This window comes from Geotrypetes seraphini, chromosome 1 (assembly GCF_902459505.1).
Source record: "Geotrypetes seraphini chromosome 1, aGeoSer1.1, whole genome shotgun sequence".
NCBI lineage: Eukaryota > Metazoa > Chordata > Amphibia > Gymnophiona > Dermophiidae > Geotrypetes > Geotrypetes seraphini.
Window position 1 is genome coordinate 343,890,506 of NC_047084.1, and position 20,075 is coordinate 343,910,580.

The 20,075-nt window shown below is 39.2% G+C and overlaps 1 protein-coding gene across 4 annotated transcripts in view; it reads left to right on the plus strand.

The window, feature by feature from the left end:
• Positions 1–19,807, plus strand: part of EPGN (epithelial mitogen) — a 136,048-nt gene extending 116,241 nt beyond the window's left edge. For all 4 annotated transcript variants that reach the window (XM_033940629.1, XM_033940365.1, XM_033940542.1 and 1 more), the window contains exons 2-5: positions 3,388–3,477; positions 12,152–12,269; positions 13,679–13,831; positions 19,059–19,807. In XM_033940629.1, coding sequence (XP_033796520.1) covers positions 3,462–3,477; positions 12,152–12,269; positions 13,679–13,831; positions 19,059–19,119 — 348 coding nt within the window. In that variant the 5' untranslated portion in view covers positions 3,388–3,461 and the 3' untranslated portion in view covers positions 19,120–19,807. The remainder of the gene's footprint in view (positions 1–3,387; positions 3,478–12,151; positions 12,270–13,678; positions 13,832–19,058) is intronic.
• Positions 19,808–20,075: the final 268 nt, after the last annotated feature.

The window sequence follows — 20,075 nt, forward strand, 5'->3', positions numbered from 1 at the left end:
CTCTCCGTGAATAAGACACCGGCAACAGAAGGAATGGAGTGGACAGCAAACCAGTGGAAACTTGGAAGCAATCACCAGCCAGAGCTATCCGCTCCGTTCCTTCTTTTGCAGGAGTGGTTGATGCTTAAAGCAGCAGTAGGCGATCCCAGGTCAAATCCCACTGCATCACCTTGTAACTCTGGGCAAGTCACTTAACCCTCTACTGCAGTGTCTCTCAAACTGTGTGCCAGGGCACAGTGGTGTGCCCCGGAGAGATTCTGAGTGTGCCACGAGAGATTCCAGAATTGTACTTTATTTTTAAAAAATTCCCTTCAGATGTATACACTAGAATAGATGACATGTACAATACATCACATACACAAGAGCCTGTCAATGTTATGAGTGTCTGTGTGCGTACAGATACAACTGCCCAGACAAGCATCATTCTTTGACATGATTGGTCCTTGAAAACTAATGGCAAGTACAGTGCTCCCCTGGTCATTCGCGGTTGACGATTCGTGGTCCCAGTCATTCACGGTATTTTCTGACCGTGAATGGCTGGGCAGGAGAGGGCAGCCGGAGCGACGACAAATGAAGGAAACACTCACGGTATGCCTCTTCCTGCACTAAAGTCGGGCCTCACCAATCAGAAGCTGCTTCACTCCAGCTGCCCTCTCCTGACTCCCCCGCTAAAAACCATATTCGTGATTTTTCAACATTCGCGGGGGTTCCTAAAACGGAACCCTCGCAAATATCAGGGAAGTACTGTAATTTTTATTTTTATTGAACAACAAAGCAATCAAGGCTTTGCTACCATTTGGATCTTCTTATCTTTGCGAACTTGGATTTTCAGATCTGACAGAAATTAAATTTAAAAAAAGAGAACGATTGCAAATGGTGGATGATGAAATGCATGTTTGTTTGTTAACTATCGAGCCGTGTTTTGAGTTAATTTGCACTCAAAAACAAGCACATCCATTGCATTGATTAGCAATTCTATTCTATCTACTTTAGTTTCACCATTGTTACAATTATCTAAACATAACTTAAAAAACTTTCAATAAATAATTCTCAAATTTAATTTTTTGTTTGTTTTGTAATTTTATAATTTCAATTATAATGTGTCACAAAAAACATTTGCTCTGTTTAGTGTGCCGGAGCTGAAAAAGTTTAAGACAGTGCTCTACTGCCTCAGGTTCAACCTTAGGAGTCCCTTTTACCAAGCTTCACTAAAAGTTGGTCTTAGCACTCTCTTCCTTGAGGTTTTCCCATGCACTAAGACTATTTTTCCTGCAGCCGGAAAATGGCTGATTTTCTAGTTGGCCATTAACAAAAATGATCACTTAAGCATTTACTGCTAATCCTGCACTAATCAGTTAATATGCTGTACTATTATTTTTTTTAAAAAATTTCTATACCGTTTTATCCAAAACAGTTCACAAGGGGTTACATACATAAAATGTTAAGTCTATACAAAATTATTAAAAATAAATAAATAAATAAAATTGACATATTCAGTGTAGCATAAATTCAAAGTAGTATAAATCAATTGCTCAGAAAAATGCATTAACAAATAGTTGAGTTTTCAACATTTTCCTAAAAGAATTCCTCTCTCCACATCTTCGAATCTGGCCAACAAGGCCGTTCCATAGTTTAACTCATGCACATGTAAAAATCATAGCGTTCGTGTCTACTTGTGTAGGGTTGGCCTTTGTTTTCAACCAATGCAGCACCTGTAGAACGCAGGGACCTTTGTGGTTGATAGCGGGACATCATATTCTTAAAGATTTCAGGCATTGTTAACTAATACTTTAACTGATTAGTGCAGAAACACCCACTTCCCCCCCTCCTCCCATTGAGACAAATCTTTCATGGAAAAAGTAAAAAAAAATTATTTAGCACATTGCAGGATGCCTGAGCACATCACGCAGTAACTCTTTTAAGCTGCATTAGGCATGCACTAGTGTCTAATACATTATAAACCCTCTGGGGTCTGGGAAATGCCAACTACACCTGGACACTACAACTGAAAAGGCACGAACCAAAACCAACTCAATAAATACATTTTGACTATTCCCTCCTCTCCCCTTGTGTGATAAAGGTACATGTGCTGTAAATAGCCCACATAATTTTACCCAAATGAAAGAAAGAAAATGGAAGAGTCAAAATACACAAGGAGGTTTCATATTCCAGTGTTCATGCCCATTTGAGTCGCATGGTGCCTTAACACCCTTGAGTAAAAGGGCCTTAAAGATGGGCTTTCTATAAGAAGCTGCACGTTTTTAGTGACAAAGAGCATATGTAAATGCCACTCTTTTATAAGCAGATGTGAATATATAGATGTGTAAATGAACAGTTTCTTGCTAAGTGGTATTCTGTAAGTATGTGTCTAGATCAGGGGTGGGCAACTCTGGTCCTCGAGGGCCAGAATCCATTCGGGTTTTCAGGATTTCCCCAATGAATATGCATTGAAAGCAGTGCATGCAAATAGATTGCATGCATATTCATTGGGGATATCCTAAAAACCCGACTGGACTCCGGCCTTCGAGGACCGGAGTTGCCCATCCCTGGCCTAGATGTAATGGTCTGTACTTTGTGGGTGGGTGCTCATATGGATGAAGCGTGGGCAAGGCGTATACATACAAGCGTAGACTAGAAAATCTTATAATCCTTGCTCAGTTTTATGCAGTCTAGGCACAAGTATTTAAACCAGCTCTATGGCTAGTGCAGGGGTCCCCAAAATCCCTCCTTGAGGGCCGAATCCAGTCGGGTTTTCAGGATTCCCCCAATGAATATGCATTGAAAGCAGTGCATGCACATAGATCTCATGCATATTCATTGGGGAAATCCTGAAAACCCAACTGGATTCGGCCCTCAAGGAGGGACTTTGGGGACCCCTGGGCTAGTGTCAGTGCTCACACTTTACAAGGGGCCACTGAAAAGTTCTCAGCCCAACCAACAAAGTTTGGGCAGTCTCCATTGAGGGCTGTACACTTAGTCCAGCGATTTTCCACTTTTTTTCATTCTACCCCAAAAATACGGAATGAAAAAAGTAGAAAATCGCTGGACTAAGTATATAGCCCTCAATGGAGACTGCCCCAACTTTGTTGATTGGGCTGAGAACTTTTCAGTGGCCCCTCATAAATAGAGGGGTGCTTTCAGCCGTTTATACTAGTATTCTAAAGAAAAAAGCAGATGCCTACTTTTCTTTATAGTTTAGGCCTTAAGTAGGTGCTTTCCTAGTGCCTAAATCTAAACATCCCCTTATAGGGTTCTCTTCAAAAGGTCAAAGTGGAAAAACAAAAGTACAGTACTGTATATTGAATTAATTGCTTTTTATAACAATGGCATAAACTTGGTGCTTATAAGTGGACTGCTTTAAATATATTATATTTTGTCACCCTATAGCACTGATAGCTTTCAGTGAAGAGGCTGCCATCACTGTAGCACCATCATCCATAGTCCTAAGGAGTAATCGGACGATGAGCAATGCCAAAGGTATTTCTTTTCATTCTTATATTTGTGCATTTCGCTAAATCCTGACACAAAGAATCTAAATGTGGGCAATGGTAGAACTCAAATACTAAATTGTGATTTGCTATTAAATAAAAAATATGATGGAATAGACTGGCATTGAATTTACCATCTATTTTTGGCAGGCTGAAGCATAGCCAGCTAAGTCTTAACAAGCAAATATAGACCACCCTATTACACAGCTATATCTAACCGCCAAAGTTAGTAGGCAAGCTGCTGAATATCGGCGATGACCGGCTTTGTCACACTCCATGACCATTTACCAGCTAATCCGCTGAGCCGGAGATTCAGCGGGATAGCCAATTATCTTCCACTGAATATTGCTGGATAGCTGGCTATGTTCTATTTAGCAGTTGGGAATGGCTCCCAGCCGCTAAATAGCATTGAACATCAGTCTCTTCTGTTTGTAAAATGGCTGTTCATTTTGGGCATTCTCATGCATTCTTGAATAGGAAACCCCAAGGTATTTCCTGTTTGAAAATGGTTGCAAGATGGACTTTTTTGGGATGTTATAAGGAAGACATCCCAATTCAAACCAGAAAAATCTCTCTTTTTTTTTTAATGGTCATTTGTTAGATGTGTTTGTCAAAAAAGTAAATCCAAATGAAAAACTCACAAAAAACAACCATTGGGATACAGGAGGGGCCAGAATTTCTAGCAGATTGGCCACACAGACATCCCAGCACAGCATTGGGGAACCCTATGGGGCACTGCAGTGAACTTCATGTAAAACATCCCGGGTACACATCTCACCATAACCCCCTTAAATTGTTTAGTGAGCCCTCTAAAACTCATGCAAAACCTACTGTACCTCACTGTATTCCATCTCAATAGCCCTTATGCCTGCAGATGTCAGTATGGTAGTTTTTTTAGTGGGTTTTATTGGGCTCACACTTTCCACCACAAGTGTACTAGTTAGAGTAGGATATGTGTCCCCCTCTCTGCAGTCTACTGTACTGACCACCAGGCTGCTCCAGAGACCTGCTTGCTGTACTGGCCATAACATCGGAAACAGTCATACAGGTTGATATGTACTGTTTCATTAATATCTTTGGGGGGGTGGAAGGGAGTCAGTAATGCTGGGAGAGTATGGTTGGGGGGGGGGGTCATGCTTTCATCCCTCCAGTGGTCATCTAGTCAGTTTGGTCACCTTTTTCAATGTATTTATTATAGTATCAAGTCTAGTCTGAAATGTCCAGGTTTTGCCCTGGATATTTTCTGCAATGTTCCATTATTGCAGAAAAATGTCCAAATCATATGTCCACCCAAAACACCCCCCCCCCTTGATATTTAGATGCACTTCAGACAAACAGCATAGAAAAGCATCTAAAAATGTGTTAAAAAAAAATCTTTATTCGTTTTCATATCTTACAACAAGTGTATAATATTCAATAAAAAATAAATTTTACAAATCACTTGACATTCTTACTTATAATCATCAAAGTATAAAAGAATCCCTCCCCACCCATCCCACCAATTAATAATAAACCAGTTAAAACAAATATCATATTTTTTTTCTGTCCCTTTTGGAAGTTAATTTATTAATTAATTAATTGTTAGAAAATCATGTTGCCCTTTCCTATGATACTATTTTATTTGGTAAAAAATGTGTTTTGAAAATGGCAAATAAAATATCCAAAATATCCAAATGCTACTCTGCCAAAGTAGTGTGGCTCATTGAATTTAGTTTAACTAGTATGCAGTACTCTTACTCAAAATAGACTGACTGTTCTTTATTTTTAAAACAGAGAGGGCCCTATATTCAATAGTTTTTTAGGCACTGATATCCATGGGGTGAATTAAAACCTGATAGTCAATGCTGGTTCATGTCCAACATTAAAAATCTAGGTACATTCATTCACCTGGAAGTTAATCAGGCAATATTGAGACCAGTGCCCAGTTTCCTCGGTGGATAAACTTTTTTGATGTTGTAACTTTATTCACTTACTTAACTGGATAGCAGACTGAATATAGCCGCCAGCTGTTTAGATGCCAGCTCCACCTAAGCTCTGCCCCAGACCATCCTGGCACTAACCAGACAATACCTAGGTGGTCACAGGCAATATTCGGTTGCACTACCACTTAAATGCTGCTAAATATTGGCAGATGGTCTGGTCAGGGAGGTTTAACTGGACAGGAACCTTTCCTGCCTAGTTAAGCCCTTGTGAGCATTAACCCACAAGAATTTATGGTATGTGTACTTGCTTTCTTGCTAAATTATCTCTAAATCATTATCCCAGATCCAGTGACATAGTAAGGAGGGGGCAGGGGCTGGACCGCACCAGGCACTGTCTTGTTGGGGGCACCTCTCATCCCCCATGCTCACACCTTCCCTTCCCCACCCCTCCATACCCTTTTAAAATCTTCACCAGTACAAGCAACTACTCTAGCCTGTTGCTTGCACCAGCCTGGCTCCCTCTGAAATCGCTTACGGGTCACAGGGCCAGGAAGTGATGTCAGAGAGAAAGCCAACGCCAGCACGAGCAGCTGGTGAAGATTTAAAGAGATACGGAGGTGGGAAGGGTGGGCACGAGTGCGGTGTGGGGATGCGGAAGGAGTTGGGGGAGAGGCACCGCTCTGTGCGACTCCTCCCCTCACTATGCCACTGCTCAGATCTTCTATAAATTATTTGCTCAGATAGAACAGGATCATAATGAAGTGTCTCTCTACCTTTTAGGTTTTCTAAAATGAATTAAGGTGCAAGATGGTTAGCCCCTGCATCTGATTCATGTGGCATCTATACATAGATATTATTTGCTAAACTGAGGAAGGGCTTATCAAACGGGATAGAAATGTTGCCACCTTTTGGCTGTTTCAGTATTATTGAACTGGACAGGAAAAAGCAAACACTTTGCAGATCAAAATGAATGGTTTTCAATAAATTTGTGAAAGGATTTCGTGAAAGCTGTCCACAAAAATAAATACTAAAACAATTAATGAGAAACCCTATTGTAATTGAGTGATCAAAATCTTAACTCAAAATATACTTACAAAAAACTTTTTCTTTTAAATATCTAAATACATGATATAAATATTAGTGAATGTGAAAAGCACAGACCCAACAACCAAAGTCAAGTGAATAAACACGGAGCCAGTTGTTAATGAGACCATCACAGCTAATCACTATCTCATTCCACCGCACACAGACTTCTCTTTCAAAAGCTAAAAAAAGTGATAAGTATATTTTGAGACACAAAAATAAATATACAAAATTAGCATTTTAGCACATGCAATCTCGGATATTTTCAAAAGTGACCATTTGCAGTTATACAGTGTCTGAAACCTTAGTACTATTTTAGTACTATCGAAGACATTCTTTCTTTTATGCAAAATAGTAGTTTTTGTAATTCCTTAAGTTCTACCAGTTTGCCAGCCATTCGGGAAGAAAAAGAAAATGTTTCCTAGATGTTGATTATGACAGGAGTGTGTGGCGGAGTGTGTGGCGCAGTGGTTGGATCTACAGCCTCAGCACCCTGAGGTTGTGGGTTCAAACCCCGCACTGCTCCTTGTGATCCTGGGCAAGTCACTTAATCCTCCATATCCCCAGGTACGTTAGATAGATTGTGAGCCCACCGGGACAGAGAGGGAAAATGCTTGAGTACCTGATTGTAAAAACCGCTTAGATAACCTTGATAGGCGGTATATAAAATCCTAATAAACTTGAAACTTGACAGCGGGAAGTGATTCTAGACAGCTATAGTTTTGGTCATCTGCTTGGCACAGAGATTAACAGAGAGAGGATAGCAGAGGGGCCTCCATATGTGGACACACTGGCTGCTTACTGTTTTTCTAAACTGGATAGTCTAGTATTGCAAAATTACCCTCTATGAATTTACATGTTGTACATCGCCTTGGGCTGGGTGACTGGGAAAAGGCGATAGATAAATCATTAAATGTAGTTAAATTAAATACTCTATTATGTGCTTCCTCCTCCTACACTTTAGGTGTTTGTCATAAAGGAGAGACAAGTTCAATATAAGGCCATTGTTGTGGGAAAGTTAGTCTAATTCCGAAAGTTAGGAAAACATTTACTAGAGAGATGAACACCAATGAAATGTTTTGAAAGTCAGAACTCTATCCACATAGCATTAAGCTTATGAAGGTAAACATTTAGGGCTCCTTTTATCAAGCCGCGCTAGCAGGGTTAGCGCGCGCAACTTTTAATCACACGCTAACCCCCTTGCGCTTGCTCAAGAGAGGCGTTAGTGGCTAGCACGGCCAGCGGTTTAACGCGCGTTAAACAGCTTGCGTGGCATGATAAAAGGAGCCCTTAAAGCACCATTTCGCCCAGGTCATTGAGTTAGGCATTGAGACATCCAGGTGAGGATATGCTCAATCCCCTCTATATTTTCCAAAAAGGCTCTTCCAAACTACAGTAGAACCTTTTCTAAAATACCTGTATGGATACCGGTAAATGTGTACCTGCCAGGACTTGTAGTAGGAGCAGTGATTTTATAAATCTACATGAAGGGTGGCATCACTCACAGCTTTTCAATATACACTTTCGTACGTACCAATTTTGCAACGTGTGTGTGTGTGTACTTGCCAGCTCCCACAAGCACATTTGGTGAATTTTAAAAGCCAGTTTAGGAGAGCAGTGAAATGTGACTTTCTTCAGACTTTTTGAGATGTTAGCAGACATCACAAACTTCCCCCAGGTCTAAATGAGCAGGTAACTGGCACATGCAGGTGGCTCAGGGCAGGTACAAAAATTGACATAGAAATTTCTTAAGGCATAGTAAAATGGAAAGTAACTATGTACGCACTTTTTCAGGCCGTTCAAACCAAGCCAACCTGAAAGTTTTGCATCCCAGGTATCTAAACATAATATTGTGACTTTTTAAGGATGGCAAGTGTGATATAACTTTACATCCTGGAGTTCTAAAGTTCCTTTATTGTTTAAATACAGTTATTTAGTGGTGAAGAGGTCACTATCAGCTAGATTATAAGTAAATAGTTGAATTATTTTCTGATTTCTGTTTGTATATTTACCATATCCATGTGTATTCAGTCTATTATTATTTTATTTATAGCCTAAGTGGTTTACACTCAAGCATTTTTCCCTGTCTGTCCTGTGGGTTCACACTCTGCCTAATGTACCTGGAGCAATGGGAGATTAAGTGACTTGCCCAGGGTCACAAGGAGCAGTGTGGGATTTGAACCCACAACCTCAAAGTGTAAAAGGGGAGGAGGGGGGTTAATCTGTACTATCCATCTTGTTCCCGTCCTGTACATTTCAATTACACTTACCCTTATGGCAGGTAAAGTAATCTCTTTAATATGTCCTTATTCTGAATGGAAATGCAGTGCTGAATTTGCACACATCTACCTGGAATTAGAGCGACAAGTTCCAAACTGCATTAGGAGAGGTGTCACACGGGCAGTGCTAGCTCAGCGTGCTCTTTCCATAACTGGGTCACCTAGCAGGAACTTTACTACTCCTAGCTGCTTGGTATCTCATACTGATGCAGTCTGCTTGAAAGTAAATGAATAGGCAAAGACAGTGGTATAGTAATGGGGGGGGGGGAAAACTGCCCCTGGTGCCATCTCGGTGGGGGCGCTGGCACCTCTCCGCCCCAATGCCAAAATGGACTTAATAGCTTCAATTATGAGCTTTAACAAGCTCATAATTGGGGGGAAAAATGAATTGGCACTTATCACATTGCACTTAGCGGTGCCTAACACCTAAGTGGGGGAGGTTTAGGGTGGAGACAGACAAAGGCGCCAATAAGCATGATTCTCCAAAGAACTTAGGTGCCTGCAAAGTAGGCCAATACCTATGTCTTTTGTTAGGATCCATTAGGTACGATTCTGTAAATGGTGACTAAACTTGACTGACACGTGGCCGGTACCGTTTTTCTAGGTATAATTTATTAAACACTGACATATAAAACCATGAAAATTCAATTTAAAAAGTACAATGCTAAAAAATATGGTGATAAAAATCCACCCTACACGGCGAACACGTTTAAAGACAATAGACTGTTTTCAGTCCTATTCTTTATATGTGAGTTTGCAAACCATTGGACCCCTGAGGAACGCGTGTTCGGTTGGGTCCGGTTGGATTTTTATCACAATATTTTTTTAGCATTGTACTTTTTTAATTGAATTTTCATGGTTTTATACATCAGTGTTTAATAAATTATCTCCAGAACATCTGTATCCACAGTTTTTGTTTTTATCGGTGGATCATCGGGTCTCCCCATTTTTCTTTGTTGTGCTCCATTTTCTAGGTGCCAGCTGATTTGGGCACTGTTTATAGAATCTGACCCTAAGGGGCTGATTCTATGATCAACACCTGCTGCATAGGTGCCTAGATACTTGCCAGTTTAGGACTAATTGGATAATTTAGTAACACATATCAATGACTGCTGCACTCCCAATTGCATGCCCAATTCTTAGCGTCCTTTATAGAATTTGAGGGTTAATCATTCCTTGCCTCAGCTACAAACTTAGGGGCCCTTTTACAAAGCTGTGGCAAAAGTGGCCTTAGCATCACTTACACGGATCTTTCCCACTTGCTATAGCCACCTTGGTCCGGATTCTATAAATGGCACCGTTATCAGCGGCCGCTTTAAAAATGGCTGCCAATCGCGTGTCAATCATGCAGCTTCGGAAGAGATAGGCGTCAGAGACATAAGCCAGGGTTTCCATGGCCTACATCTCCAGTTCCTACCATTCACGTGAATCGCAGCTCTGGCGGCACTTTACGATGCCTAAAGCCACTTCCGGCATTAGCTACACCTACAGTAGCGTTAGGCATCGTAAAGCGCCTCTGTAGGCACGATACAGGTGCCATTTTTTAAACATTTTTTTTTGTTTTTAAGTTGGTTTAAAAAAATTTTAAACAGCGTTTTCAACTTAAGTTAGACACCTAAGGCACCATATATAGAATATGGAACCCTTTGCTGTGGCTGCAACTGATTTTCCATTTTCTGATTTAATGGCCATGTGCTAATATTCCTCCAAAAATGCTCCTCAAAAATAATTCCTTAAGTGAAGACATTATTCTCCAAAAATTTCTCTAACTGGACAAACATCCTCACAATACTCATACATTGGGTTCTTCAGGACTTCAGAGGTGAGAGTATCAGAGTGAAATTAGTGATAATCCGATTCACCATATTCTTCATCAGTCCAAATAATTAACTTTTTTTAATATACTTTTTTCATCTAATGGTCCAATCTTTTTATACATATACCTAATAATTTAAACTCTTCAATAATTCACTTTCAACATGCTTCAATAATTTCATAGGTAGAAATAATTGTTTATCTTTAATCGCATCGGGGAAGAGATTCCCCATCCAGGCTGTTTCAAGGCTGCTTCCCCTGTAACAGAAAAACAAAAGAGAAATCCAACACAATCTGCCGTGAAGTAGAAGCAACCCAGGAAAAACAAAGAAAAACTGCAAACATACAAGATGCAGGTTGTTTATTATATCAATTAATGATTGCGGTTAATGTTACCACCTTTACACAAACCAAGGGACCCGACACGGTCCATGTTTCGGTTAACATGCCTTCATCAGGGGTCCTAGGTTGGCACAGTATTAAATAAACATGAGCCTGTATAGATTAAAGGTAAACACTGATCCAAAGTCTCTGTGTGAACTTGCTTTGGATCAGTATTTACCTTCAAACTTTCGAATAATTAAAGAACAAGAGGGCATTCAGAAAAGTTGAAAGGGGACAGATTCAAAACGAATGCTAAGAAGTTCTTCTTTACCCAACATGTGGTGAACACCTGGAATGCGCTTCCAGAGGGCGTAATAGGGCAGAGTACGGTACTAGGGTTCAAGAAAGGATTGGACAATTTCCTGTTGGAAAAGGGGATAGAGGGGGTATAGATAGAGGATTACTGCACAGGTCCTGGACCTGTTGGGCCGCCGCGTGAGCGGACTGCTGAGCACGATGGACCTCAGGTCTGACCCAGTGGATGCATTGCTTATGTTCTAATCTATACAGGCTCATGTTTATTTTTTGTTTGCGGTTTAATTTGATACCGTGCCAACCTGGGAACCCTGATGAAGGCGTGTTAATCGAAACACGGACCGTGTTGGGTCCCTAGGTTTGTTTAAAGGTGGTAAAATTAACCGCAGTCATTAATTGATATAATAAACATAGCCTACATCTTGTACATTTGTCTGCAGTTTTTCTTTGGTTTTCCCTGTAGCAGAAACATATAACTAGAAATCTTTCTTCATACCACTGTCCACATCTTCAATATTTCACGTGTGTAATCCCACCTTTAAGCTACTGCTTCTGCAAGTTCAGTTCATATCGTTTAAACATGGCAGCGGCAGCCTGTGAAATTTAAAGAGCTGTGGCTTAAAAATACATATTTTTTTTAGCACGTGGGTAGCATGCGCACATTTGCAACTTAACACGTGATGCCTCAAAATGTGCCACGCTACACTATTTTAAGCTATGGTAAGTATGTAAGCTTATTGCAGCTTGGTAAAAGGACTCCTTAGATTGTGAATCCCTTTGGACAGAAAAATAACAACTATGCCTGAATGTACACTGCTTTAATCGCTTTCAGGTTTGCAGGCGATACAGAAGAAATGAACACAAAGGTTAGAAATCATCCCTAGGTCTTTCAATGAAATACTTTCTGTTATTATTATCCAAATAGATAAAACAAAGGGATCTATGGACCACAAAGTTGTAATCCCTTGTCTTGAAGAGCACCAGAGTTATTGTATCCATGGTCTCTGTTCTTTTCATAAGGACCTCAGTCTACGTATCTGCAGGTGAGTGTGCTCAGTATTTTCCACAATTGCATTTGGGGGCGAATATGCCAGGGATGCGCACTGGCTTGAAATGGAAAAAGAAAAAGAAATTAAATTTCCTTTGTTTAGTAAAAATAAATTACACTCCCAAACTCTGAGGTCATCCCCTATTCATTATTTTTTACCCCTTCACCCCTCCCCCACCCCACCCCCGATTCCCATACCCTCTTTATCTTATTTTATGGCAGAGGAATAGTTGAGAGCATTCCTGCCACATGAAGAAACAAACAGGGAGAGGCTTGTGCTTGCCCTCACATTTTTTTCATTCCATATTCTTTCATTTAGGCCTTCTTTTACTAAGCCACGGCAGAGGTTTCTACCATGGCCCGGAGCGCTAAATGCTTCGACACTTATAGAATTCCTATGAGCATCGGAGCAGTGTCAGAGCATTTACAGGGAAATTCTATAACCAGCGCCTAAACTTAGGCATCGATAAGCGCCTTGTCTATGCCGAGTTAATTGAAGATGTATAGCTTTTTATTCGTAGGACCTTCACAGGTGTTACTCACAAGTTACTTTAGCTCTGCTGAGATTTACACACACCATTCCATTCATGGATCCGAGATTATCCCAGTTCTTAATTTTAATTATCATGTGCTCAATTTTTGTATATAAAATACTTTCAATTTATCCATTTATAGGTTTTCCAAAGTACATTCAAAACTTGATACTCATTTTCAAATTAAAATCGGCATGAAGACTAATGTCCAACATAAACCGTGTTTCACATTGTGCTGTTTCAAGGAATTTTGCCTTCATAATTTCAGCCCCACTACATTGCAGTTAGGTCCAAGAAAAAGAAACTTCTTAACATCTTTAGTTGCTCTAGATCAGTCCATGGACCAGTGCCGGTCCACAGAAATTTCCTGCCGGTCCACAGGGCCAGCACATGCATCAGGCCCAAAACAGTGTTCTTCAACCGCCAGTCCACGGTGCGATCGATGCGGTGTTATCTTCGGGCCAGCTCCCTCTTCCTCACTGATTCAGTACACAGAGCCACAGGCAGCGGCTCCTAAGGGCATCCTGCGCCTGAACCAGAAGCCTTCTTTCTGACGTTGCAACGTCAGAGGGAAGGCTTCCAGATGAGGCACGGGATTCACAAGGTGCAATTAGTACTATTATGGGGGCAGGGTCTGGGGTGGAGATTAGGTAGAGATGGGCGGGGTCTGGCCCACGACTTAGCCCAGTGTTCTTCAGCTGCCGGTCCACAGACCAATGCCGGTCCACAGAATAATTTTTTTTATTTCTGCTGGTCCATAGGTGTAAAAAGGTTGAAAAACACTGCTCTAGATTAGCAGAACCTGTTAGATTATAAATTAAAATCTCTATTTCCATTATATTATGATAACATTTTTTCTTTTTTTTACCAGGTGTTTTTCTGGTTACACTGGAGAAAGATGTGAACACCTGACATTAAATTTACATTCAACCGATTCACGTGTGAATTATATTGCAGTTGGAGTTGGTGTTGGATTATTGATAAGTGGAATTATTGCTTTCATCTATTGCATTGTACAGATGAGGTATGAGGTACTCTTTTTGAAATTGTCTTATATATCTTCTTTTTGATGGTTTTACTTAATAAATAAAAAAATATGCAAGGGATAATCCTATCTCACTAAGGCCACAAAGTAACCAAATGGGACTAGAACATTTTCTTTATTCAGATGTTAAAAAGCAAGTTTGGTCTGGATGATATAAGCAAAATATATACATTGGGAGTGCAAAAAAGAACCCCGGATCAAAAGATGAACAGGTGCCTTTCTTAAAATGGCCTGAATAGAAGACAAAAGGGCTCTTGTATTGGGCATTTAAGTATACACAGGGTCTATATTGCCCTGAAATGACAGAAAGAAGTTCACTTATGCTCAAAAATAAGTTAAGCGACTATCTTTAATCTAGGAAGTATGTCCCATCATAAAGCAATTGGGCTTCTGCATAGCCCCTTCAAGAATCCCAATATTTCAGATGCAAAATAAAGCCAGTTCTTTGCAGATATCAAGCAAAATAGGAGGGGAAGGGGTGTTTCCATTGTCCCACAAATCAGCCAGAACAGACTTACTTCTTTCTTCCATTGCAGGGTAGTATGGATAAGGTAGCGAGTGGTTGCAGAGCTGGTAGAGAAGGTAGGTCAGTGAGAAAATAAGAGGATGGGTATGCATGAGAAATTAGTGAGCAGAAGAAGTGTGGGTGGGGGATCCCATGAAAGAATTAAAATCCTAATAACAAATTCTTATAATTCTTACAATAAGTTCAATGTCACTTGGTATAACACACACTTCCTACTAGAAAATAGCCTTCCTATCATCCCTTAATATCTGAGTGATCACAGAACCAAAACCACTGGACCTGGGGGTGTCATCACTGTGGTTAGGGATGTCTTCAGAATCTCTGGTTTTAGCTGGATGACTCCTTTCATCTCTTCTTAACTCTCCTCATCACTTATCTCCTTTGGTCCCTGTCTCTAAACCTTATACTCTTAATTATGGTATTCCACAAGGATTCATCCTATCTCCACTATTGTTCAACATGTTTCTGTCTCCTTTATTGATTCTATGTCAATCTATAGGCTTTACCACCTTTACTTATGCTGACGATATTCAGCTCTCTCACCCCTAAACCCAGAAAATAAAGAGGGAATACTTGAGATCAATACAAAGCTAGAGAAGGTTAAACAATGGCTTAGTTCCCACATGTTAGCTCTAAATATACGAAAAACAAAAGCTCTACTGTTTCCATGGAAAAAGGGAATAAGCTTGAGTGCCCCTTTCACCCTTGATAACACTCACCTGGAGCTTGTATCATCCTTAAAAATACTTGGTGTCATCATTGATGACAAATTTTCTTACCATGAGCATATTAGTAACATCGTAAAATCTTGCTTCTATAGATTACGAATGATCTGCTCAATCTCTAAGTTTCTAGAGCCAAAATCATTAAATATATTAATACATTCTTTAATTATTGCCAAACTTGATTATTGTAATTCATTATTAATAAATATTACGCAAAAGGAAAAGAAGCAATTACAAATAATCCAGAACTCTGCCGTTAAACTTATTCATAACGGTAAAAAATATGATCACGTTACTCCTTTTCTGATTAAATCTCACTGGCTTCCTATTAATCACCGCATCACTTTTAAAATTTTATTACTAGTATTCAAAACTCTTGTCACTAACGAACCCCAATTTATCAGTAAATCATTTATTTCTTATAGTACGTCGCGTTCCCTTCGGTCTACTAACCAAAAGCTCTTAGTAATTCGCTCCCTGAAAATTATTGGAACTCGACGACAAGATATGTTCTCAGTAATGACTCCACAACTTTGGAACACTTTACCTCAGCAATCGAGAGAGGAAAATAATTAGAGTCATTTTAAAAGTAACTTAAAAAGTTTTCTTTTTAAAGATGCTTTTAATCTTTAAATTTCATTCAAAAATTTTACATTACCTTCTTCCAGGTTTCCACCTCTCCCCCCTAATGTTTTTCCATTTATGGTTCTCTCCTGCACTCTAAAAATATTGAATTGTAGTTCTGTCCTTTTTTTACTTAATATCTTGGTTGGTCTGTAAGTCTGTTGGTCTTAACTATTGTTTTAAAATTTTTAAACGTTATGTTAAAATAAATGTTATTTTATTTTTCAATGTTGGTAACTCGCTTAGTAAAAATTAAATTAAGCGCCTCATCAAATTAAAATAAACTTGAAACTTAAAACAGGGTAGATAATAGATAATAATGGGCTGGTTGACAATCATTGATGATATCAGACCAATCATGTTGATACTCTATACCTGACTTCAAAATATGCATCGAGGCTCCAAAATGGTTGACGTAAGGTAAAATAAATGTCCCTTTTCCAAGAATTTCAAGAATCTTTACAACTGGATCTATCTGGTCACAATTTGGAGTGTAATGGCCTCTGACACAGCCAAATCCATTTGGATGGCACAGGCCTTTGGTTAAAGCTTGGTCAGGCTAGATTTCTGAGGTACACATTAAATGGTGGCAGGGCTATGCCCCATCATTCATAGGAGTCACAAAGAGAGACTTTGGCTAAGGGGCTCTGTGTCAGAGGATCTCAGATCTCTTGGGTGTATGGGTCCTGAGCCTGGAGTTCCTTAGTGTAGGGGGTCCTAGACCTGGATACTGTAATGCTTAACACTGTGGTTTGCTATTGATGTATTAGTACTCTAAGTCAGAGAAAAAAGTAAAATTAACATACTGTATGTTATGAGGCAATTGGTTTGTAAATCTTTATTGATTTTTAAACTTTTTTTTTTAAATTTCTTTATTCATTTTTAAACTTACATCAAATGTACAGTAAATATCAACCAAATATAATACATCACTTGAAAAATTTTCAATATCATACACCAAGAGGGATTTTTAAACTTTGATAGTGCAATAGAAATGATAAATCATACAAACTGCATGAAAACACTATTAAATATACAATTATTACATTAAACAATCATTTTCTCACCTTCTTATCTGAGGCAATTGCTTTTTTTATAGAACTATGCTAGCATGCTTTCACCTATTTTAGTTCATCCATTCTGTGTCCTGAGAACCTTATTAAATCAAGAATTAAGTTTTAGCTCACAATAAAAGTTGTAACTCATATACACCAATAAAACACCCACTGTTACAAAAAGATTAAAATAGGTGTTCATTGGATAAATACCAGAAAAGTGCCACTTCTCCTAATATTCTCTCATGTGTTCCTTGATTTGTACTTTTTCTGCACTGGCACAACCATACGTTTTTGATTCCACCAGAATAAGTACCAGGCAATGGTACCTCGTACCTGTGGTGCAAAAAACACCGATAAGCACAGAATTTTTGTACCCTGATAAAAACTCTCATTACCCGGAAAATGAACACCTAAATTTACACAGGTCAATATTCAAGCACTAGCATTAGCATTTCTTTATTAACACTGCCTGATTGTCCTTGAATGTACCACTTTCTGGATAAAAAGAAATGATTAGCTAGTATTATTTGGTGGATTCATTGCTACACGTATTTTACTGTGTTGATCACGGTGGAGATTTGCAGTTTATGAGATTCTGTGTTTCACCCTTGAAGAAGGCGTGTTTATGCTGAAACATGGATCTATGTTGGGTTTTCTGAACGTAGAATAAAAGGTATTTAAATACATAACATCATTCGACAAGTCATCTTTATTACCCTACTCTTATTCACTTTTGGACTTTCATAGGGGTTTTTTTTTCTCTTTTTGGACTTTCTTTGAGTGGTGAAGAGTAAAACCTGGCCTGATATACCAGTGCCTACCTCTAGGAGGCCTAGCAATGTCCAAGCATACCTAGGCACCTCGAGACGGGATTCTATAAGTGACGCCTAGTGGTTGATTGACAACTTGCAATTTATAGAATCTGGCTCTGTGACCTTTATAGAATACCACTTAGAGAAGATTCCCATATCCAAGGACTTACGATTAGTGAAACCTTATATAAATCTTCATGTCCAACTCAAAGTAATTGGGCATGTAAATTCAAGTATTATATAACAAATCGCATCTAATTTATTTATTCATTCAATTTTCTATACCGTTCTCCCAAGAGAGCTCAGAACGGTTTACATGAATTTATTCAGGTATTCATGCTTTTTCCCGTCTGTCCTGGTGGGCTCACAATCTATCTAAAATACCTGGGGCAATGGGATGATTAAGTGACTTGCCCAGGGTCACAAGGAGCAGGGTGGGTTTGAACCCACAATCTCAGGGTGCTGAGGCTGTAGCTGTAACCACTGCGCCACACTCCCCCTAATTTCTGGGAACATCTCTGACCCACCTGTGCCCCTCCCTAATCTCCAGTGCCCCCCAAACACAAGATTCACCCCATCAGACCCCATCCTCCTGCAAGATTTCTTCTGTTCCCTGAGGTCCTATTGGGCATTTCCTGGTGGTCCAGTGGGTCTGTGGGTAGGAGCAGTCCCTAGTTGCTTCTCCCTTGTCAATGCCTCAAAAAATTGGCACCCCTAACAGTAGTTTCAAGTTTCTTAAAAAATTTGTTATATCGCTTATACAAATTTCAAGGCGGTGTAAAGCAATAATAAAAGAGGGGAATCTTTAAAAATAACAAAACAAATTAGTATTGAAATATTAAAAATAACTAAAGAAATTAGTATTGATATATTAAAAACAAGACAATATTAAAAAGCAACAAATAACAAAACCATAGACTGAGACTAAGGAGATAAACTACACACAAATAGGGAAAAGGGAAAAACTACAGCATTTAAAATAAAGCACATTTAAGGGCTAAAACAATAGATAGGGGTCATGTTTCCTTAAAAAACAGAGACTGCTGCTTATGAGGACATACCAACAAAAGCATACCTGTTCTGAAATGTATTTTAATAGACTATTTTTATATTACCTCTAGAATGAGTGAGACTTTCTGAGTTTGCATGGCTACCAGTACAACTGTAAATCATACTGAGTTCATGGCAGTGACAGTTAAGATTGCTGCTTATCATTTTATTAACATTATAATCTGTTAAACTTGTCAGTTTAGTACCTCCAAGCATAGAGCTAAGTCTTGTCTTATATCTGGTTGTTCTGTGTTAAAAGCAATATAAAGGCATTATTTTGTTTATATTGTTTAATTTTTAATTAGAAAGATAAGGATAAGAAATAATATGTTAATAATAATAAGATATTTCATGTTCCAGTGCTGCAGAATGATTTCACTTTTAATTCACACATTATCTTTTTTACTTTAGGTGCCTAAAATCAAAGTCACCATATAAAATCTGCTCTAGGGAAAGAACACTGGAAAGATGAAATATATTTATCCATCTGCTGCTTATAAATGATGGACTGAATTATCAGTGCCAAGAATGACAGTACCCGCAGGACTCCAGCAGTTACTGTGACATCCAAGGTACCTGAGAAAGGATTGACCTGGTCTCATGTGACTGGACTTTGGAATCTCAGGAGTCCATCACTGAGAACTGCACATGAAAAGAAGAGGGACTGGGAGACCTGTAGGTTGGGTCTGGTCCATTAATAAGAAGGTTTGATCATCATGAATGTCCCTCAATGAAGTGACACTCACAATCTCTAGGGATTCATTCTCTACTTAGCAAGAGGAACTGACCTGCCTAGGATGAGTAAGGCAATCTGTGGCTGGGTTCTAAAGAAGTGTACACTATATGAAGACTTTTGAGAAAACATGTTAAGGACATTGAAATGAAAAGGGCATGAGTAATGGAAGAGGACCATATTGTTTTTATAAAGTGCATTGGCGACTGATTATCTTGGTGTTTTCCCTGTTGTCGCGGAGCCAGGCTGAGACCATCCATTGAGTCCAAGAGAGCGAAAAGAAAGACTATAGAAGATGGAATAACAACATTAAATAAGTTGCTTCTTCTGAAGGGCTGCATTTTAACAAACATATCGCTGGTCTAAAAGCAAATGTCACTTTACTGATCAATCAAGTATGAAATAAAATGTATTTATTTATATAGTACTTATAGTCTAAGTGGTTTACATTCAAGTACTCAAGTATATTTTCCTATCTGTCCCGGTAAGCTCACACTCTTTCTAATGTACCTGGGGCAATGGGGGATTAAGGGGTATTTTTTACTAAGGCTTGCTAACTGATTTAGCGCATGCTAAATGCTAAGGCACCCATTATATTCTATGGGCACTTTAGGATTTAGCATGTCATTAGCGTGCCTTAGTAAAAGGACCCCCACAGGGTCACAAGGAGCAGCATAGGATTTGAGTGCTGAGGC